At 40.9% G+C, this 17,546-nt stretch overlaps 1 protein-coding gene across 1 annotated transcript in view; it reads left to right on the forward strand.

Moving 5' to 3' along the window:
* Positions 1-17,546, forward strand: part of ZC3H12B (zinc finger CCCH-type containing 12B) — a 32,185-nt gene that overhangs the window by 5,239 nt on the left and 9,400 nt on the right. Inside the window, exon 2 of the mRNA XM_090264932.1 lies at positions 8,168-8,920. Coding sequence (XP_090121058.1) covers positions 8,310-8,920 — 611 coding nt within the window. The 5' untranslated portion in view covers positions 8,168-8,309. The remainder of the gene's footprint in view (positions 1-8,167; positions 8,921-17,546) is intronic.

A 17,546-nucleotide genomic window follows, 5' to 3' on the forward strand; every position in this document is an offset into this window, starting at 1 on the left:
CATAACTGTTTGAAGAAGTGAAAACAAAGAATGTATTGGTTTAAAGAAGGAGAATTAAGACTTGGGAGAGTCTAATAACATCTGTTCCACTCCTTTCCCTTCTACTTCCGTCTTCCCTTCAGTACATTTCAGATTTTGTCTTGAAGATCTTTGGGGATAACCAGACCTAAGCTAATGATGTCATGGCTGCAATACTGCAGCCACCCCTCAGAACTGTCCTGATCATCAAGTCCTTTCTCAGTTTAGTCTATTAATTTGCATGTGAAGAAAAAAAATCAGGATATACTCTATTCTCATTTTTCTAAGTAATCAAATCGGAGGGAATAAACAAAAGATCAAGCTCAGTGTTATTAACTGAATGGGATGTCCAAGATATGTTTATTCCCGCTGAAGTCATAGAACAAGCACTTTTTTCTTTTTCAGTTACTGGAAGGACAGAATAGTTTAGCCTCATTTCCCTACAGCCTTTTATCAAAAGAGTCTTAGGGGTGGAGGTGTGTAGCACCAAGAGAAAGAGAGAGAATAGAGAGGAAGGAGAGTAAAAGGGGAGAGGTAATAGAGGAGAGAAGAGAGCAAAAGAGAGAGGAGGAACTTCACAAATGAGTCATGGAAGGAAGTAGCTGTGTCCTCTGGAGAAGCTACTTTCCCAATAACTCCCCAGCCTTCACTACTGACCAGAGAACACACATTCGCTGCAGTTACTCCAGCAGGGACCATCTCCTGTAGTATATGATGCAGCTTTCCCGCACGAGTGTCAACTGATTTTTCTGCAGACCTTCTTTGCAGAGCAAGAAGTCACTAGTAAGTATGTAACCTACAGCTCTCCTGTCCTTCTGGAAGGTTGCGCCCTACAAATGCTTTTATCTGTGGAAGATAAAATCCAGTATAACTTAACGCTGCATTTTACAATGTGGTTTCAGTTCATTTGGACAAGAAAGTGTGGGTAGTGTAAGGTGTTTTAGATGTGCTATGGATATAAGTCCTCCCTGATGGGCTAAATGGTGGTGTAAGGTGGCAGGAAAATGAGCCCCAGTTTAAGACCTAGGAATAATGGATCTTGAAATCAAATTATTGTGTGTCTTTTATGTTTAAAATCCTAGGAGGATGAATGGATGATGAAAATCAACAGACTATTACTTTCCTATCAGCATTTTGTCTAAAGCTCTGACACTTGACATGGGGCAAAGGACAAGGATTGAAGCCATATAATCATGCAAAGCTATGAAATGAAATCAAACTTTTAAAAAGCTTGGTTGTGCTTAGTTCTGGTGGTGACAGGTTTTGCTGTGACATACATCATAATGAGAATGCACTGAAGACAAAAAAATTAAAGGAAGAAAAAGCCAATTTTGTTTTAGAGGGTAGTGTAAAAACAGACAGGCTGACAGCCATCTTCTCACTGAAGGAAATCTCGTGTTCACAAACTATAGAAAATATGCTATTTTTTATACTTATTTGTTTGCTAAGTGCTACCTACCTATAAACCATTCAAGAGTGCATGAACAAGTGGGCATAATTGGAGGTTGAGGAAGCATTGCAGCAAGTCTTTATCTCCTTTATAATTGCTATATGTAATTGATTTAATAGAAATGAAAATGGAAACACATTTTAGATTTTGGGTTTTGGATTATCTCAATTAGCTTTGATGTGAATCCTTTACATTTTGAGAATCAGTAAAGGTTTGAAACCCGTTAACCTCCCAAGCATTAAGAAAGGTTACACTTTATGTTTCTTCCTGGGATTTGTGTAATTTCTTTAGCTGATGTGCTTGACACAAGGAATTAAAGGTGGGCTATATAAGACATAACAACCCAAAGCTGGGTTGTGTAGGTTATGATGTGGCCCTGCTGATTGAAAGTATGTATGTGAAAGCACTTAGCTAACGCTAATATGCAATGCAAATGGAGATTATTGCTCATATGTTATTACTATTCCTAAAGTTTAATAATAAATTTTATTTTTTAAAGATTTTATTTATGTTTAGAGAGACGGGAAGGGAGGGAGAAAGAGAGGGAGAGAAACATCAGTGTGCGAGAGGTACATAGATCGGTTGCCTCTCACATGCCCCCCCAACCGGGAATCTGGCCCACAACCCAGGCATGTGCTCTGACTGGGAATCGAACCGGTGACCTTTTGATTCACAGGCCGGTGCTCAATCCACTGAGCCACACCAGCCAGAGCTATTTTTGCCATTTTTAAAGTAAAGTATGATGGCTTAATACAATACAGATTTGGATTTGTTCTCTTCAAAGCTAATTCTTTTAGAAAAATTGTACAGTTTGAAGAGTAGAAACCAAGAAAAGAGCTTAGTATTCTTAGGATGACTCAACTATAGCCACTGCGCAATTACCTGGGCCCCACTAAAAATCCCACTTTAGCAGATAATTTTTAGGTGCACATTTTCTTTGAGGATGCCTGCTATGAAAAAAATTGTGAGAAGGGAAAGGGAAATACAGTTGTCTAACTAAGTATTCCTAAATCTATCTCAAAATATGCCTTCACAGAGCAAAGCTTGAGACTTAACTCCACAAATAATAAAGTAACTTAACCATATGTAGATGATTAAGAATTTACTATTTTGTTCTTGACTTAGCATCTGCTGGATAGTTCTGTCCTACTTGGCAATTGGGTTTTTTTTTTTTGTTTGTTTGTTTGTTTGTTTTTTAACAGTTTCAATGGTTTTGGCTCAGTAGACATGGTTAGATATTTCTGTCTCCATCCAGGGTGTTTTTTGGCATATTTTGGTTTAAAGAAATGAAGTTTGTAGTAGCACCTGAGGATTGACCTTGGAAAATTGTTCTGTGAACATGCAAAATGAATGGATTGTATTTCATAAACGAATGATGGGGGAGAGGTGGAGGAAGAAAGTACACTGAGCAGACCGGAAGACTTCGTTTTGTTTTTTCTCGGGGGAAATTTATTGAGGTCACTATTGGCTGCTTTTGCCTGCATAGGTTTCTCTGCTTTTTTAAGATTCAGATGCAAGTTTGCAGTCATTTGCTTAATCATATTCTTCGGCAAATTATAGGTAAGCTCTGTACATACAGCACATGGCTTTCTGGTGACAAAGCTCTTAGCTTCTTAAATTATATCCTAGTCCTATAACTTCATCTGACTAACGTGATTTTCCATAGTATGCCAGTCTTCAGTGCATTCATTTGGGATTTTTTTTCAATCAATAACAATGAAAGATAAAAATTCTTTTCAACACCTGTCACAAGTACATGCTAGAGCGTCGTCTTTGAAACTTTTCTCCCCACTCACTTCCTTTTTGGGCGAAAGTAACTATTTTCTTTTAGACATCCTCAGTGCTTTTATTTATTACTACTCAGCAGTAATATTAGACATGAGGTATTGACTAAGGCACAATACCATATTAATCTTCATATATCTATAATTTTAAAAACTCTTCCCTGCCCAGAAAATTGTTACTGTTTCCTTCAAGCCTCAACTCACGGCTCCTATACTTTTTAAAATGAAAGTATAGTTGGCATACAATAGTATATTAATTTCAAGTGTACAAAATAGTGATTAGACATTTATATACCTTATTATGTGATCATCACATTAAGTGCAGTAACCATCTGTCACCCTGTAAAGTTATCACAGTATTATTGACTATATTCCTTTTCACCATTTTTATCCACCCACCCATCCCTCTCTCCTCTGGGAATCATCAGTTTGTTCTCAGTGTCTTTCTTTCTTTTTTAAGGTTTTATTTATTTATCTTTAGAGAGAGGAAGGGAAGCAGAAAGAGAGGGAAAGAAACATCAATGTGTGAGAGAAACATCTATTGGTTGCCTCTTAACGTGCCCCCAGTTGGGGACCTGGCCCACAACCCAGGTACCTGCCCTGACTGGGAATTGAACTGCTGACCTTTTAGTTTGCAGGCTGGTGCTCAATCCACTGAGCCACACCAGCCAGGGCTTGTTTTCAGTTTCTATGAGTCTCTTTTTGTTTTGTTTGTTCATTCGTTCTGTGTTTGTCTTTTTCTTTTTTAGATTTCGCATACAAGTGAAATGCAGTTTTTGTCTTTCTTTGTCTCTTAATCACTTGTCATAGCTTGTCATTGTGAATTATATAATTATTTTATTATTGTCTATTTTCACTCCCCACCACCATCACTATAAGTACCTTGAACTCAGAGACCATGTCTGTTTTTATGTCGTCAGCCCCTAACATATTTCCTGGTACTTTATTAATAAGTCAAAAAATGACTTCTCTTTTTTGTAGCCAAGTAGTATTCCATTGTGTAGATGTAGCACAGCTTTTTTATCCACTCATCTACTGATGGGCACTTGGGCTGTTTCCAAATCTTGGCTATTGTAAATAACACTGGTGTGAACATAGGGGTGCATATATTCTTTTGAATTACTGTTTCGGGTTTCTTCAGATATAGTCGCAGAAATGAAATCACTGGGTCATATAGTAACTCTATTCTTATTTTTTGAGGTATCTCCACACTGCTTTCCACAGTGGCTGCCCCAGTCTGCATTCCCACCAATAGTGCACTAGGCTTCCCTTTTCTCCACATCCTCGCCTGCAATTGTTTGTTGGTCTACTGATGATAGCCAGCCTTACAGGTGTGAAGTGATATTTCACTGTGGTTTTTATTTTCATTACCTTTTGCAACAGCATGGATGGACCTGGAGAGCATTATGCTAAGTGACATAAGCCAGTCAGAGAAAGACATTTACCATGTGATCTCACTTATATGTGGAATCTAATGAACAAAATAAACTGATGAACAAAATAGGAACAGACTCATAGAGAGCAGGCTGACAGCTGTTGTGGGGGGCTCAGTGGGGAGTGGAGGAATTAAGCAAAAAACAAGAAAGAGAAAAAACTCTTGGACAGGAACAGCAGTGTGCTGATTGCCAGGGGAGGTGGGTGGCGGCAGGTAGAAGAGGGTAAAGGGGGGTAAATGGTGATGAAGGAGACTTGACCTGAGGTGCTGAACACAATACAACATATTGATGATGTGTTGTAGAATTGTGCACCTGAAACCTGTATAATTTTATTAACCAGTGTTACCCCAATAAATTCAATAAAAAGGGGAAAATGACTTCAAGTATTATATCATTCTTGAACTTCTTCCTAATCCCTACAACCACCACTCCCATCCACAACCCCACTGACAGAATCAAACATTTCCTTTTCTGTATGTCAATGGAAATTCTCAAGTAACCTAAAGGACCAACCAGACATTAGGTTCGCCTATTGTTCTGACATCATAATTAATCATCCTCCTTTCATTCTCAAAAGTGTCCCAGCTTGGACTCTAATTGAGACGATCGCCCTGTATAGAATTGTGGTTCAGCACTTTGTAGGGCCACTTCTAGCCAATTTTTTATTAGTTTGTGAGTTCTTTGAGGACAAGGGTCAGTTCTGGTTTCCTTTCCTAGACCCAGGGCTTATCATAGTGTCTGGCACTCAGTAGCTGTTCTTTTGACTAAAAAAGACATTCCTGCTATCATTGCTTCAAGAGGTTTGCATTGTAAAACGATACAAAATAAACACAAAAACGTGACACCCACACACCTACATAGGTTCTAGGACAGATGAAAAACAGTTTTTAAACAATTATATTGCTTAAGGCTTTGAATGGTAAATCCACCTTTATGTCTGCTACATCATTTATTTCTGTTCTACTTTAGGTTATTGAGTAGGGCAATTTCCCAATAATACCTACTAATTTCAATGAAGATTTTCTTTGTGGTGGGATTTTTCCTGAGTGTAGATTTGCTATTGTATGTCTGTCTCTGCGAACGTGGTGAAGGCGCTCACACCAGCATCAGCTGGAACAACTAGTAGGGGAGAAACACATTCTGTGCTCCACTAGCTAAGAGCAGCCACATATGTCTTGTACATTGCTTCAGTCACTTAAAAGCAATAAAATATATATTTAGTCTTATAAACAGTTGTTTTCAAGTGACTCTGGAGTTTTGAATAAATACAGGGCCAGGGATCTCAATGTCCTAGACATTATTTTGAAGAGAATATAAGGTAAGTCAGATAGTAAATGTGGAACTTAAAAAGGGAATAGTCTTTAAAATTTGAATAACATTAATGGGGGAGTAAAAGCAAAATCGTTGTCTATGTGTTGGCTAATTAAGGGGCCATATCGAATTCACAAGTGGGAGAATAATCATTAGAGGAGTTCTTCTATGCTGTCTGAATGTCAGTTCTCATATCAATTCTGCGTGCATATGCCATTTCCACATGTCAGTCTTTTAAGTAAGCATGCAGTTATGCATATCATTCTTAGATGGAGCTATTGGTAGATTTTCTTCCTGTTTGTAAAAATAGGATTGAAGTGTAACTGGAAAACCCTAGTACATGGGTTACATAGATAGTCTGGTTTTAGATTAGTGAGCACAGCTGCAACCTGAAGAGCTGGTCAGCACTCACAGGTCTACAGCTTTCCCCTACGGTCAGCCTTCCCTTCGTTCCTCCCTCCCTTCCTTTCTCCCTCCCTCCCTCCCTTCCTTCCTTCCTTCCTCCCTCCCTTCCTTTCTCCCTTCCTCCCTCCCTTCCTTCCTTCCTTCCTCCCTCCCTTCCTTCCTCCCTCCCTTCCTTTCTCCCTCCCTCCGTCCCTTCCTCCCTCCCTCCCTCCTTCCCTCCCTCCCTCCCTCCCTCCCTCCCTCCTTCCCTCCCTCCCTTCCTTTCCGAACCCCTAGTGCTATGTGTTGCACCCTTTACACACATTGAGAACGTACTATGCTCTGTTCACTTATCTAAGCACTTCTCTTACTCATTGTATATAACCATTACCCTGGCTGGTTTGGCTCAGTGGATTGAGCGTCGGCCTGCGAGCTAAGTGTCGCTGGTTCGATCTTCCAGTCAGGGCACATCAGAGAAGGAAAACTCTGATTCCAAAAAACCTCCGCTGCCTTGCGGCATACCTCTTCAGGGGAAAGGCTAAGGGAGTAAACCCCGACAGAAAATCCGGAGCCGGAGTCCCTAAGGCGGTTTGACGTTGTAGTCAACACCGGCAACTCCTGCGGCGCACCTGAAGCCAAGCTGTATTGACTCCGTCTTTCCCTTGGACCCTTCAGCTGCGAAGAGAGGGGGGGTCTGCTGCATGGGCAACAGCAGACCCTCCATATCACCCTGCCCAGGCTCTGTAGCTTCAGCTTCACTGGAGAGGACACTCCAGCGTCATCGCAAGATGTCGATTCAACACGGGAGGAGACAGATACCGTGTCACTCCCGAGTCGGACTGCACAGCCATTCTCGGCGGTGCAGATAGACTCTTAAGAAGCTACACCATCGTCTCTCGAGACGGACGGCTGCCGACGATAACCATTACCCTGTGAGGTAACTATCAGTATCTTCATTTTACACCCGCGAAGCTGCGGCTCAAACTGCAGGAAACGCTGTAGCCAGGTTAGAACTAAACCCGCCGTGACAGATGAGGTTCGGTGAGAAGTTTGGATATAAAACTGTCCCCAATTCTTTTCTGTAATTTCTATTTTGTAAATGTTCTGGTTTCTTATGCAAGTTGAGTTGATTTTCTTTCTTTTCCAATACAACAAATGCAATTACAATAAATATAAGAGGCTGCAGATACAGTTCCTGAGTGCGCACGAACCTCTTTCCTTATCTGGAGCACACCTCTCTCTATTTGTTTCCCTTATATAGCCTTCTTCAGGCACTTAAAAGCAATTTTAATGGTTTTAAATTTCCCCAGTAGTTGAGCGCCCTGATATTGTGCATGGAGCAGCGCTGGAGAGGTTGCAGTCTTCAGGAGGGGAGCTCAGCTCTAGCAAGAAGCACCTGCTGTGGGGTCTGGACAACCTACCTGGCATAAAGGAAGAGAGAGAGTCCTTTCAAGGATATTTATATTTTTGCACCCTATGGAAATGCCATGTTTCTCTTCCTCAAAGCTGTGATAAGCAGTTTAACTTGAGCTGTGATTTGTGTGTGGCAGGAGGGGGGAATTATAGCATTATGGCCACCACTGAAAGACTTATCTATAGAAGTATTAGAGAATTAAAAAGTATGTATTTTAATGTAAGATGAGCCCAGCTGTTTTAAGCAAAATAACAATAGTAATAATAAAATGTCAGACAACCTATAGTTTCTTAGGAAGAAACTGCTGTATTCCGAAATGCCTTTCCAGAAGTTTACTAAATACGATTGTGGTATGTGTGTTCATTTGTAGGGACTAGTAACATCTGAACATCCCAAACCAAACGGACAAACCCTTGCCACCACACTTGACCACAAAGAAATGCCGCTGCACATGGGTTCTAAGCAGGCTAAAAGGAAAAAACGTTGAGCAGCTCTCAGACCCACCTAACGGGATGACGGCCACGGCTGCAGTGGAGACACCAAAAATGAAGAAGAGTGCTTCCAAGGAAGAGAAGCAGCAGCCCAAGCAAGACAGCGCAGAGCAGGGCAACGCTGACTCCGAAGACTGGCTGAGCTCCGAGAGTGACCCTGAACAGATGAGCCTCAAGAGCGGCACCAACAATGACAACAGCTGCAAACCTGGGGCTGTTCAGCTGAAGAAAAAGGAGATTTCCTCCAAGCCACACCGCCAACTCTGTAGATCCCCCTGCCTAGATCGCCCAAGCTTCTCCCAGAGCAGCCTTCTGCAGGATGGGAAGCTTGACGTGGACAAGGAATACCAGGCCAAGATGGATTTTGCTCTAAAGCTTGGTTATGCGGAGGAACAGATTCAATCGGTGCTGAACAAGCTGGGCCCAGAATCACTTATCAACGATGTATTGGCAGAGCTTGTCAGACTTGGGAACAAAGGTGATTCGGAAGGGCAGGTCAACCTGAGTCTGTTAGTGCCCCGGGGGCCCAGCTCCCGAGAGATTGCAAGCCCTGAACTGTCTCTTGAAGATGAAACAGACAGCAGTGACAATTTGAGGCCAGTTGTCATCGATGGAAGTAATGTGGCAATGAGGTAAGACTGGTACCTTTTCTCTCTTTCTTTAAAATTGCCATGAGTGCATAGAAATTCTCTTCCTTTGCCGAGCACCATGATAGGCCTTGGTTGTTGTCTGCAGCTTGTGCTCCCCTAGGTGGACAGAGGCTAAACTCCTTCTGGCCTGGCTTTTTCTCTCTACTTTGACATTGTTGCCGATCTGTCTTCAGCTGTCCTGAAAGCAGCTCGGACATCAGTGATGCTTCGGAAAAGACGTAACCATTTGGCCTTTGTTTTTCTTGGAGTTCTCCCTCTGACCTGTACTTGGCTACACCAATCATCCTGAAAATGTTGCTTTTATAATGTCACTTAGGCCCTCGCTGTTGTGGTTCAGTGGATCGAGCTTTGGCCTGCGAACCAAGTGTCACCGGTTCGATTCCCAGTCAGGGCACACGACTAGGTTGCACGCCAGGTCCCCAGTTAGGGGCGTGTCAGTGGCAACCACACAGTGATGTTTCTCTCCCTCTCTTTCTCCTTTCCCCTCTCTCTAAAAACAGATAAGTAAAATAAAATAAAAACAAGGTAACCTTGTTAAAAAATAAATATAATGTCACTTTGGGACCTACTTTGGAACTTACAGTAACTTCCAGCCACCGTTCTACCAAATTTGGATCCCTTTGCCTGGCTTTGTGATCTGATCTTTTCCTTCTCCTATTTGACCGTATCTCTCACCCTAATGCGTTTACATCATTCTTTACATGATGCTGATTTCTATGCCCACTACTTGTGTTCATGTCATTTCCCAGCCTAGGCATGACCTTCTACTTATGAGGCACTATCACCACATACAACATTCTGACTTTTCTGATCCCAGTGGTTGCCTCTGAGCTGCAGCACTTATGGCAGGCTGAATAATAGCTCCCTAAAGATGTCTACATCCTAATCCGTGGAACCTGTGCGTACGTTTTCTTGCATGGTAAAGGGATTTTGCAGGTATGATTGAGTTAAGGACTTTGACGTGAGATTATTATCCTGGATCATCAAGGTGGGCTCAATATAATCACAGGAGTCCTTATAAGAGGGAGGGAGGCAGCAGGATCAGAATGCATAGTGGGCAATATTCAATATGCTGATGGAAAGAAGAGGTTAGGGTGATGTAAAAAAAGAGCCATGGACCAAGAAGTGTGGGCAGCCTCCAGAAGCTGAAAAAGGGTGAGAAACTAATTCTCCCCCAAAGTCTGCAGAAAGAACACAGCCTTGCCAACCCTTTGAGTTTAGACTAATGATCTGCTGAACTAGAATAAATAGGTGTGCATTTAAGGCACTGAATGTGTCCTACTCGTTGCATCAGCAATAGGAAAGCAATACAGAACCAAGAGTGCCTTCACACTTTATTCCATACTCTCTCGTGTAATTTTTTATTTCATGTCAGAGAGCCTTCGAAGTTCCTTCTTCTCTTTCTCAAAAGAGTTGTCATCCAGCTTTGGCTTTAAACATCCCCAGTGATCAGGAGCCAAATTTCCATTGAGTCTACCACTGCTCGATGAGTTCAGTGAGATTCTTAGACCATACATGATCAGCACCAAGTAAAAAGCCTAAACTAGCAAGTTTCTCACTTGACTCTCCCATTCTTCTGGAGGGCAGGGACCTTGTTTCACATCCAGGGTTTTCCCCACAGTATGCAGCACAATATTGGATGCTCCCACACAGATACCAGGGATCAGGAATAAGGGCAAGTCTTGTGAAACATACCATTGCTGTACTCAGAAGCTGCTTAGCAGGACTATGTGCAGATACACTTTAATATATACAATAATCCCTCACTTATCATGGGTATTACCTTCTAGACCCCCCCTGCAATAGGTGAAAATCCACTAAGTAGGAACCTTACATTTATTTTAGTATTTACTATACAGTACCGCAAAATTCTGTGACATAGCAAAAAATCTGCGATGAATAATTAAATATAATATTTTTAAAAATCCATAAATACAACGAGGCTGCAATAAGTGAACTGTGATGTAGAGGGGTACTACTACAGTTCTATTTAATCATCACAGTAACTTTACAGATGACAAAACTAGAACTCAGCCAAGTTAAGTGCCTTCCTTGAGTTGACTTCCTATAGGTAGTAAGTAGCAAAGTAAGCACTTGAACTTAAGCGTCTGGCTTCAAATGAATGAAATTAAACTAACATTTATAAATATATCCCATGCCAGGTCCTTTTGCATATATAATATAATCCTCACTAAAAACTCTGTAGAAATGGACTAATTCAGTTCATTTTTGCAGGTGAGGAGACTCAGGTTCAGAGAGGCTGAGTAACTGCCCAATGTGCCACAAGTAGTAAATGACAAAGCTTTTATCAAAACATGAATCTGACACCAGTGCCTCTTCAACCATATCATGCAACACTATGTGGCTATTAGTGTTATTAAGAATGCTTTGGCCCTGCCAGGTAGCTCAGTTGGTTAGAGCATCATCACCATATGCCAACATTGCAGGTTCGAGCTCCAGTCCGGGTACATACAGGAATCAACTAATGAATGCATAAGTGGAACAAGAAATTAATAGCTCTCTCTCTCTCTCTCTCTCTCTCTCTCTCTCTCTCTCTCTCTCTCAAATCATTAAAAAATAAGAAAGAATACTTGGCATTCTTCCTAGGAGCAGTTAATACATTTACAGATTTATTTTTTCAAGTCTTTTAAATCATGACAGCATCATCGCACGGTGGAAAAACCAGGCGAGATGTAGTCCCTGTTTTAATGAGGGGAGACTAGAAGCATAGTAACAAGGAAGTTAAATGATCTGCACACAACATAGTAATGATGCAGTGGGCCAGTGGAAAGCAGAGGGTGATTTCTTTGTTCAACGGGCCAAAGGTAGCTCTGCTCCCCGCCTAATAGGCATAAATCAGCATGATTCATGAGAGGTAGCGGTATGGGATCTGCTGCAATTAATCTCTTATCAGATCAGACTGCCCAAAACACCTAGACTGGACATAGGGTTTTGTGTTTTAGAGGGGGGAGGATTTAGAAGAGCCCGGCACTCCTTTGAGGACTTTGAGTTCATGGTGATATACAGTCTTCCTTGTCTTTGAAATTCTCCCCAAGGATTGATAGTTACGAAGTATTCTATATGGTTCTTTTGCTTTGAAAGGAATAATGGAGAATTAATTACCAAGGTAATTAATTTTAACATATCTAGAGTGTGCCAGTAGCAAACTGTCAGACTGACGGGAAGATGAACTGTTGTCTTTTGTAGGAGTTGCTTTACTACATTAAAGATTTCTCACACAATTTAAATAAAGCAAAAAACGGACACTGCACCTTATTTGGGGGATTTTGTTTTAATTGCCAGCTTTGTTCTTGTTGGCAACTCTTCCCTTATTTGATAAGGTAAGTTACTGATGAGTCCATTATTCTGCAATCGTATTTTCCACGGTCAAAGTTCAGCGCCACAGTCAGCTTATGCATTCATTAGTGCCGTTGGTCTAAGTTTGGTTTGTTTTCCCCATCAGTGAGCTGAAATTGTATCATGACCAGTACTTCTCACATAAAGTACATAATGACATCTGTTCATCCTCGGTGTTGGATGAGCCTGCGTTGACATTATGATTCTTTGTTTGTCATTGACAGCATATGTTTAATATTTGCAGTAGTGATGTACCTGTGATTCACATACTAATATATGCTAAGGTACTGAAGAGTGTGTTCGTTCTGTGAGCTGTTTCCTAGGGGAGGAAACATCCATTTCAGTGAACTTAAGGCTTCCAAGTGTAAATGCTACCATATTGTTTGTTAAGTCTGGGAGAAGCCCAAATATCTGACCCTTATTTTTAAAAAAGCTCAGAGGGAGAGGCTGGTGAGCCATCTGCTAGTCAGAATTTGCTTTGGAACCTGGATCATGATCTGTATCTAAGCCAGTTAATGGGACAAAATGAGCTGTAGTGTCACCAAGCTACTCTGACTTTCAGGTCCTATAGGCTCCTCATTGCTTTGTAGATGGGCTTATAGGTCTTAGCTTTTTAAAATTGCAATGAGACTTTTTGTGAGTTTTGACTAAAACAAGTCATCCTGGCAAGCATTACTTTTTTTTCTTCACTTTTAAACTTTATTCATTCCTTAAACATTTATTGAGCACTACACTTTGCATATCGAGTCCTTATGTGGGACTTCATTACCACCTCGATATATGTGGAAAGTGAATTCTGATTCCTATTGGGCATTTGACATACTTCATGGAATGCTCCAATGACATAGTTTTAATATATAGGTATTTTACATTTTCCTTAACCTGATAGTTCTCAGTGTGCTAACAAATTGATATCAGAATACAGATGCATCAAAATGCTGAGAAGTGCTTGTCTCTCAGTGCTTGTAAAACAGATTCTGCAGGGTTTTAAAAAATAATTTTATGTATTTTCCACATTTCTACCATAAGTTTATATTACTTTTATAATGATGAAAACTAATTTTAAACAAATAATTTGGTAGTATAAAATATAAAGTTGAGGTATCCAACAGCAAATGTTATTCTTGTATTTATTCCTAGTTTTAGACTGTTTTTTGAACGACACACTTGATAGCACTGCAGAGCCAAGTGAAATGAAATCCCATCGCATTTCTCCAAATTTCTCCTCTAATAAAATTCTGATTTTCCAGAGTTCATGTTATTCTTTCACTTACCAGTATTATAACAGTGGGAGAAAAGCACAGCTGGACATCTTCCCTGCAAGTCAGCTTCATGCTGGGTTAATCCAATATTAACCCTTTAAGAACTATGGGCTTGCCCAATTTACCCACAATCCACCTTTTCAGAAGCAATCGGTGGTAGCTGTCTGTAAGGCTACCTTGGAGTGTATTGGCAATAAAATATATTTTCATTTCTTTTTTCTTAAGTGCTTTGACTTTTAATAGAGTAGTATAATTGCTTTATGGTACTCACCGGAGACTTTTAAACATGGTGAACGTGTTCGGAAATGTTAACAAGGGCATTTAATAAATTTTCGTCATGTACCTCGAGAGTGATAAGACTATGGGAAGTCTTGCAGTGCATGTATTAATGGGGCCCCTGAGATTATGTATGAATTCACCCAAAGGGAACAATATAATTGGAGCTAATTTCTCTTGTAGCTGAGTGATTATCAGTGAGAAAGTGAGGAGGAATCTAAAAAGCGAGCCTCCATCACATTGTCTTTTCTTCTAATCAGTCTTGTTTGACAGGTAATACCCAGCTATTGCCATGGAATTGTTACATGTAAGCCAGTTTGTTTTAGCATCCAAACTGTTTGAATTTACTGCAGTTTAGTGTGGTTTATGTATAGGTTAGAGCACCAGATTTGACGGGAGGTGATCAGAATTTTCACAGTCAAACTAGCACACCATTTGTGAGTTTTTAGGATGATGAGAATAAATATGTCTTTTCCCAATTTATCTGCTAATTTTCCTTCTTCCAATTTCCAGTCAAATGAATTTTTTACAGTGTTTAGTCTACAAGTAATTGCGGTAGAATGTCTTCTCTTTTTACATCATGTCCTAATTATAAGATGTATACTTAATATTTTGAAGAAATTTTGGAGTTAGAGAAAATAAATCACTAATAACCCTGTCACAAAATAACAATTTTTAGTAATATTTTGATTTTTTCTTTTCTAGTATTTTATGGGTTTATACATAGACTGTTTTCTACAAAATCGAGATATTATATATACCAGTTTGTATCCTTTCTTTTCTCTTTTAGTATTACAAGCATTTCTCACTTCTTAAAATTTCAGTACTGTGATTTTTGTTGGTGTCTTACATTTAATTAACTATGGTTACTATTTTCAGTTAGTGTTTATATGTGTGTCTGTCTTGCTGACATTGTTCTTTTTTTTTTTTTTTTTTTTTTTTTTTTTTTTTTTTTTTTTTTTTATTAATAATGTTTTTTATTGATTATATTGTTACAACAGTTCCAATTTTCTCCCCCTTGCTCCCCTCCACCCACCACCCCCCTCCCCCAGCAATCCCCCCCAAGTCCATACCCCTGGTTCATAGAAATTCACTATCCCCCCCCTTGCCCTGGCTGGTTTAGCTCAGCGGATTGAGCGTCGGCCTGCGAGCCAAGTGTCGCCGGTTCGATCTTCCAGCCAGGGCACATCAGAGAAGGAAAACTCTGACTCCAAAAAACCTCCGCTGCCTTGCGGCATACCTCTTCAGGGGAAAGGCTAAGGGAGTAAACCCCGACAGAAAATCCGGAGCCGGAGTCCCTAAGGCGGTTTGACGTTGTAGTCAACACCGGCAACTCCTGCGGCGCACCTGAAGCCAAGCTGTATCGACTCCGTCTTTCCCTTGGACCGACCCTTCAGCTGCGAAGAGAGGGGGGGTCTGCTGCATGGGCAACAGCAGACCCTCCATATTACCCTGCCCAGGCTCTGTAGCTTCAGCGTCATCACAAGATGTCGATTCAACACGGGAGGAGACAGATACCATGTCACTCCCGAGTCGGACTGCACAGCCATTCTCGGCGGTGCAGATAGACTCTTAAGAAGCTACACCATCGTCTCTCGAGACGGACGGCTGCCGACGACTATCCCCCCCCTCTCAAATATTAGGACCCTTTGTAATCTTGTAAAGGACAATGGGCGAAGGTCTCAAGCTCCTCTAGCTGCTTCAAGCTGGACATGGTCGTCGTCCTACCTACCCTTGGGTCCAGAAAACCCTGATAAGAGTGGGGGTGTGGAGGGGAGGGTGGCCTTCCCACATGGGGAAGGATCGTGCAGACTCCAGGTCAGTTGGCTGTCTCCGGTCATCGGCGTGCTTGGTTTAACAGGCTGGTGTCCTTGTTGTGTTCTGGGGGCAACAGATTTGGCGAAAAGGGTTAAAAGACATCATTCAATCCATAACTACTAGATGACAGAAGGCAGGGATTAATTTTTCAATGTTCCATATTAGGGAAAGAAAAAAAAAAAAAAAAAAAAAAAAAAAAGGCTTCTTTGTAAGAAGGTGTGCTAGGCACAACTCGCCTGTCCAAAACCCTTTTGCCCATTATACTTAGTTTGGGCTGAGGTAAATAGTTTAGGTATTTCCCCCTCTCAGACCTCTGGGCCTTTTCTGTCCAAGCCATTAGGATAGAAAAGAGAAACCCGTTTTAAAGTGAAGTCCACAGACCACCCCATTCTTCCCCAACCCAGCCATTTAGTTCAGCCAAACCGTTGAGTCTCAGGAGGCAGCGCTGCAGAGAGGATTAAGTGAGGCTTATGCGTACAGATAATCACTCAGGTAATGCGATCATAGGCTTATGTCCTTTGAAAACAAAAAACACGTGTTAATTTATGTAACATAACCCGCAAACAAGTCTCTAAATCTGGAGAAGAGACTTTTAAGACGGTTAGTTGCCCTGTTTTATACTCTACTACTGATCATTGTGATTTTCCTTGAATAATAATTCTTCTCCCTAAGGTTACCCTCCTTGTCTTTAAAGGGACTACATTAAATCCATTTTTAATTTATCCTGTTCGTTTGCATAGACATAACAAGAGCAGCAAATGATCACTTATGATCTTTAGTTCTGCTTTGCTGGAACTTACCCAAGGAATATTTGGGGTGACCTTCAGTCTGTTCTTCAGGGCACAGAAGCTGTGCCACATATCTGGCATTCATCCTTGCCCGTACACACCTGTTTTTTCCAAGTCTTTCTGGTCTTTCCTTGTGCCTTAAGGTCCCTTCTAGCCATCTTTCAGGAAAACAACCTTCGTTCCTTCCCTGGAAAGATTGCTGTGGACCGCACAACCAACCATGGTACCAGGCCTTTTATCTCGCGGGCTTTTATTACCTTTGAAAGTCATTCCCAGTTCCTCAGGGCTTTCTGGCAACAATCTGAGGCCAAGTATGTTTCCTTTAGGCTTGACATTCCAGTCAAAGACTTGGTCAAAAAAAAAAAAAAGAACCTCTGTTGACAACTGGTCTTATTAGTTCTATGCAAAGGAACTTACGTCATTACTTACTTGTTTAGAATGCCAAACTCTGGAGGGATCAAATAGGGAGAAAAATATACAACGTGAAGGAAAATCTTCGTCCTAATATTCACTGAACTGGCATTTCCATTCTTCATATTTTCATTTTTCCCCCACTAAGAGATTTTGGTTTGTTTTTCCATTACAGTTGTCTCACTATTTTAGCCCTCTTGTTTCCCTGCACCCTGTCCCTCCCCTCCCCCACATTTAGTCCCCACTCAGTTGCACCTGTCTGTGGGTCATTCATATATATATATATTTTTTAACTTGACCCATCCCCTTACACCTTTCTTTTCCTCCCCCCCCGCCCCCCTTTTTACTGTTAGTCTACTTCTTGTTTACATACCTCTGGTTCAATTTTGCTCATTTGTTTGTGTTGTTCATTAGTTTCCTGTAATAGGTGACAGCATAAGGTATTTTTCTTTTGTTGCCTGGCTTATTTCACTAAGCATAATTTTCTCTAGTTCCATCCATGTTGTTGCAAATGGTAGAAGTTCCTTCTTTCTTTCTGCTACATAGAATTCCATTGTGTAGATGTACCACAGTTTTTTGATCCACTCATCTACAGATGGGCATTTAGGTTGTTTCCAGCACTTGGCTATTGTAAATAGTGCTGCTATGAACATTGGAGTGCATAGGTTCTTTTGAATTGGTGTTTCGGGATTTTTT

This window comes from Furipterus horrens, unplaced genomic scaffold (genome assembly GCF_987537825.1).
Source record: "Furipterus horrens unplaced genomic scaffold, mFurHor1.1.pri manual_scaffold_17, whole genome shotgun sequence".
NCBI lineage: Eukaryota > Metazoa > Chordata > Mammalia > Chiroptera > Furipteridae > Furipterus > Furipterus horrens.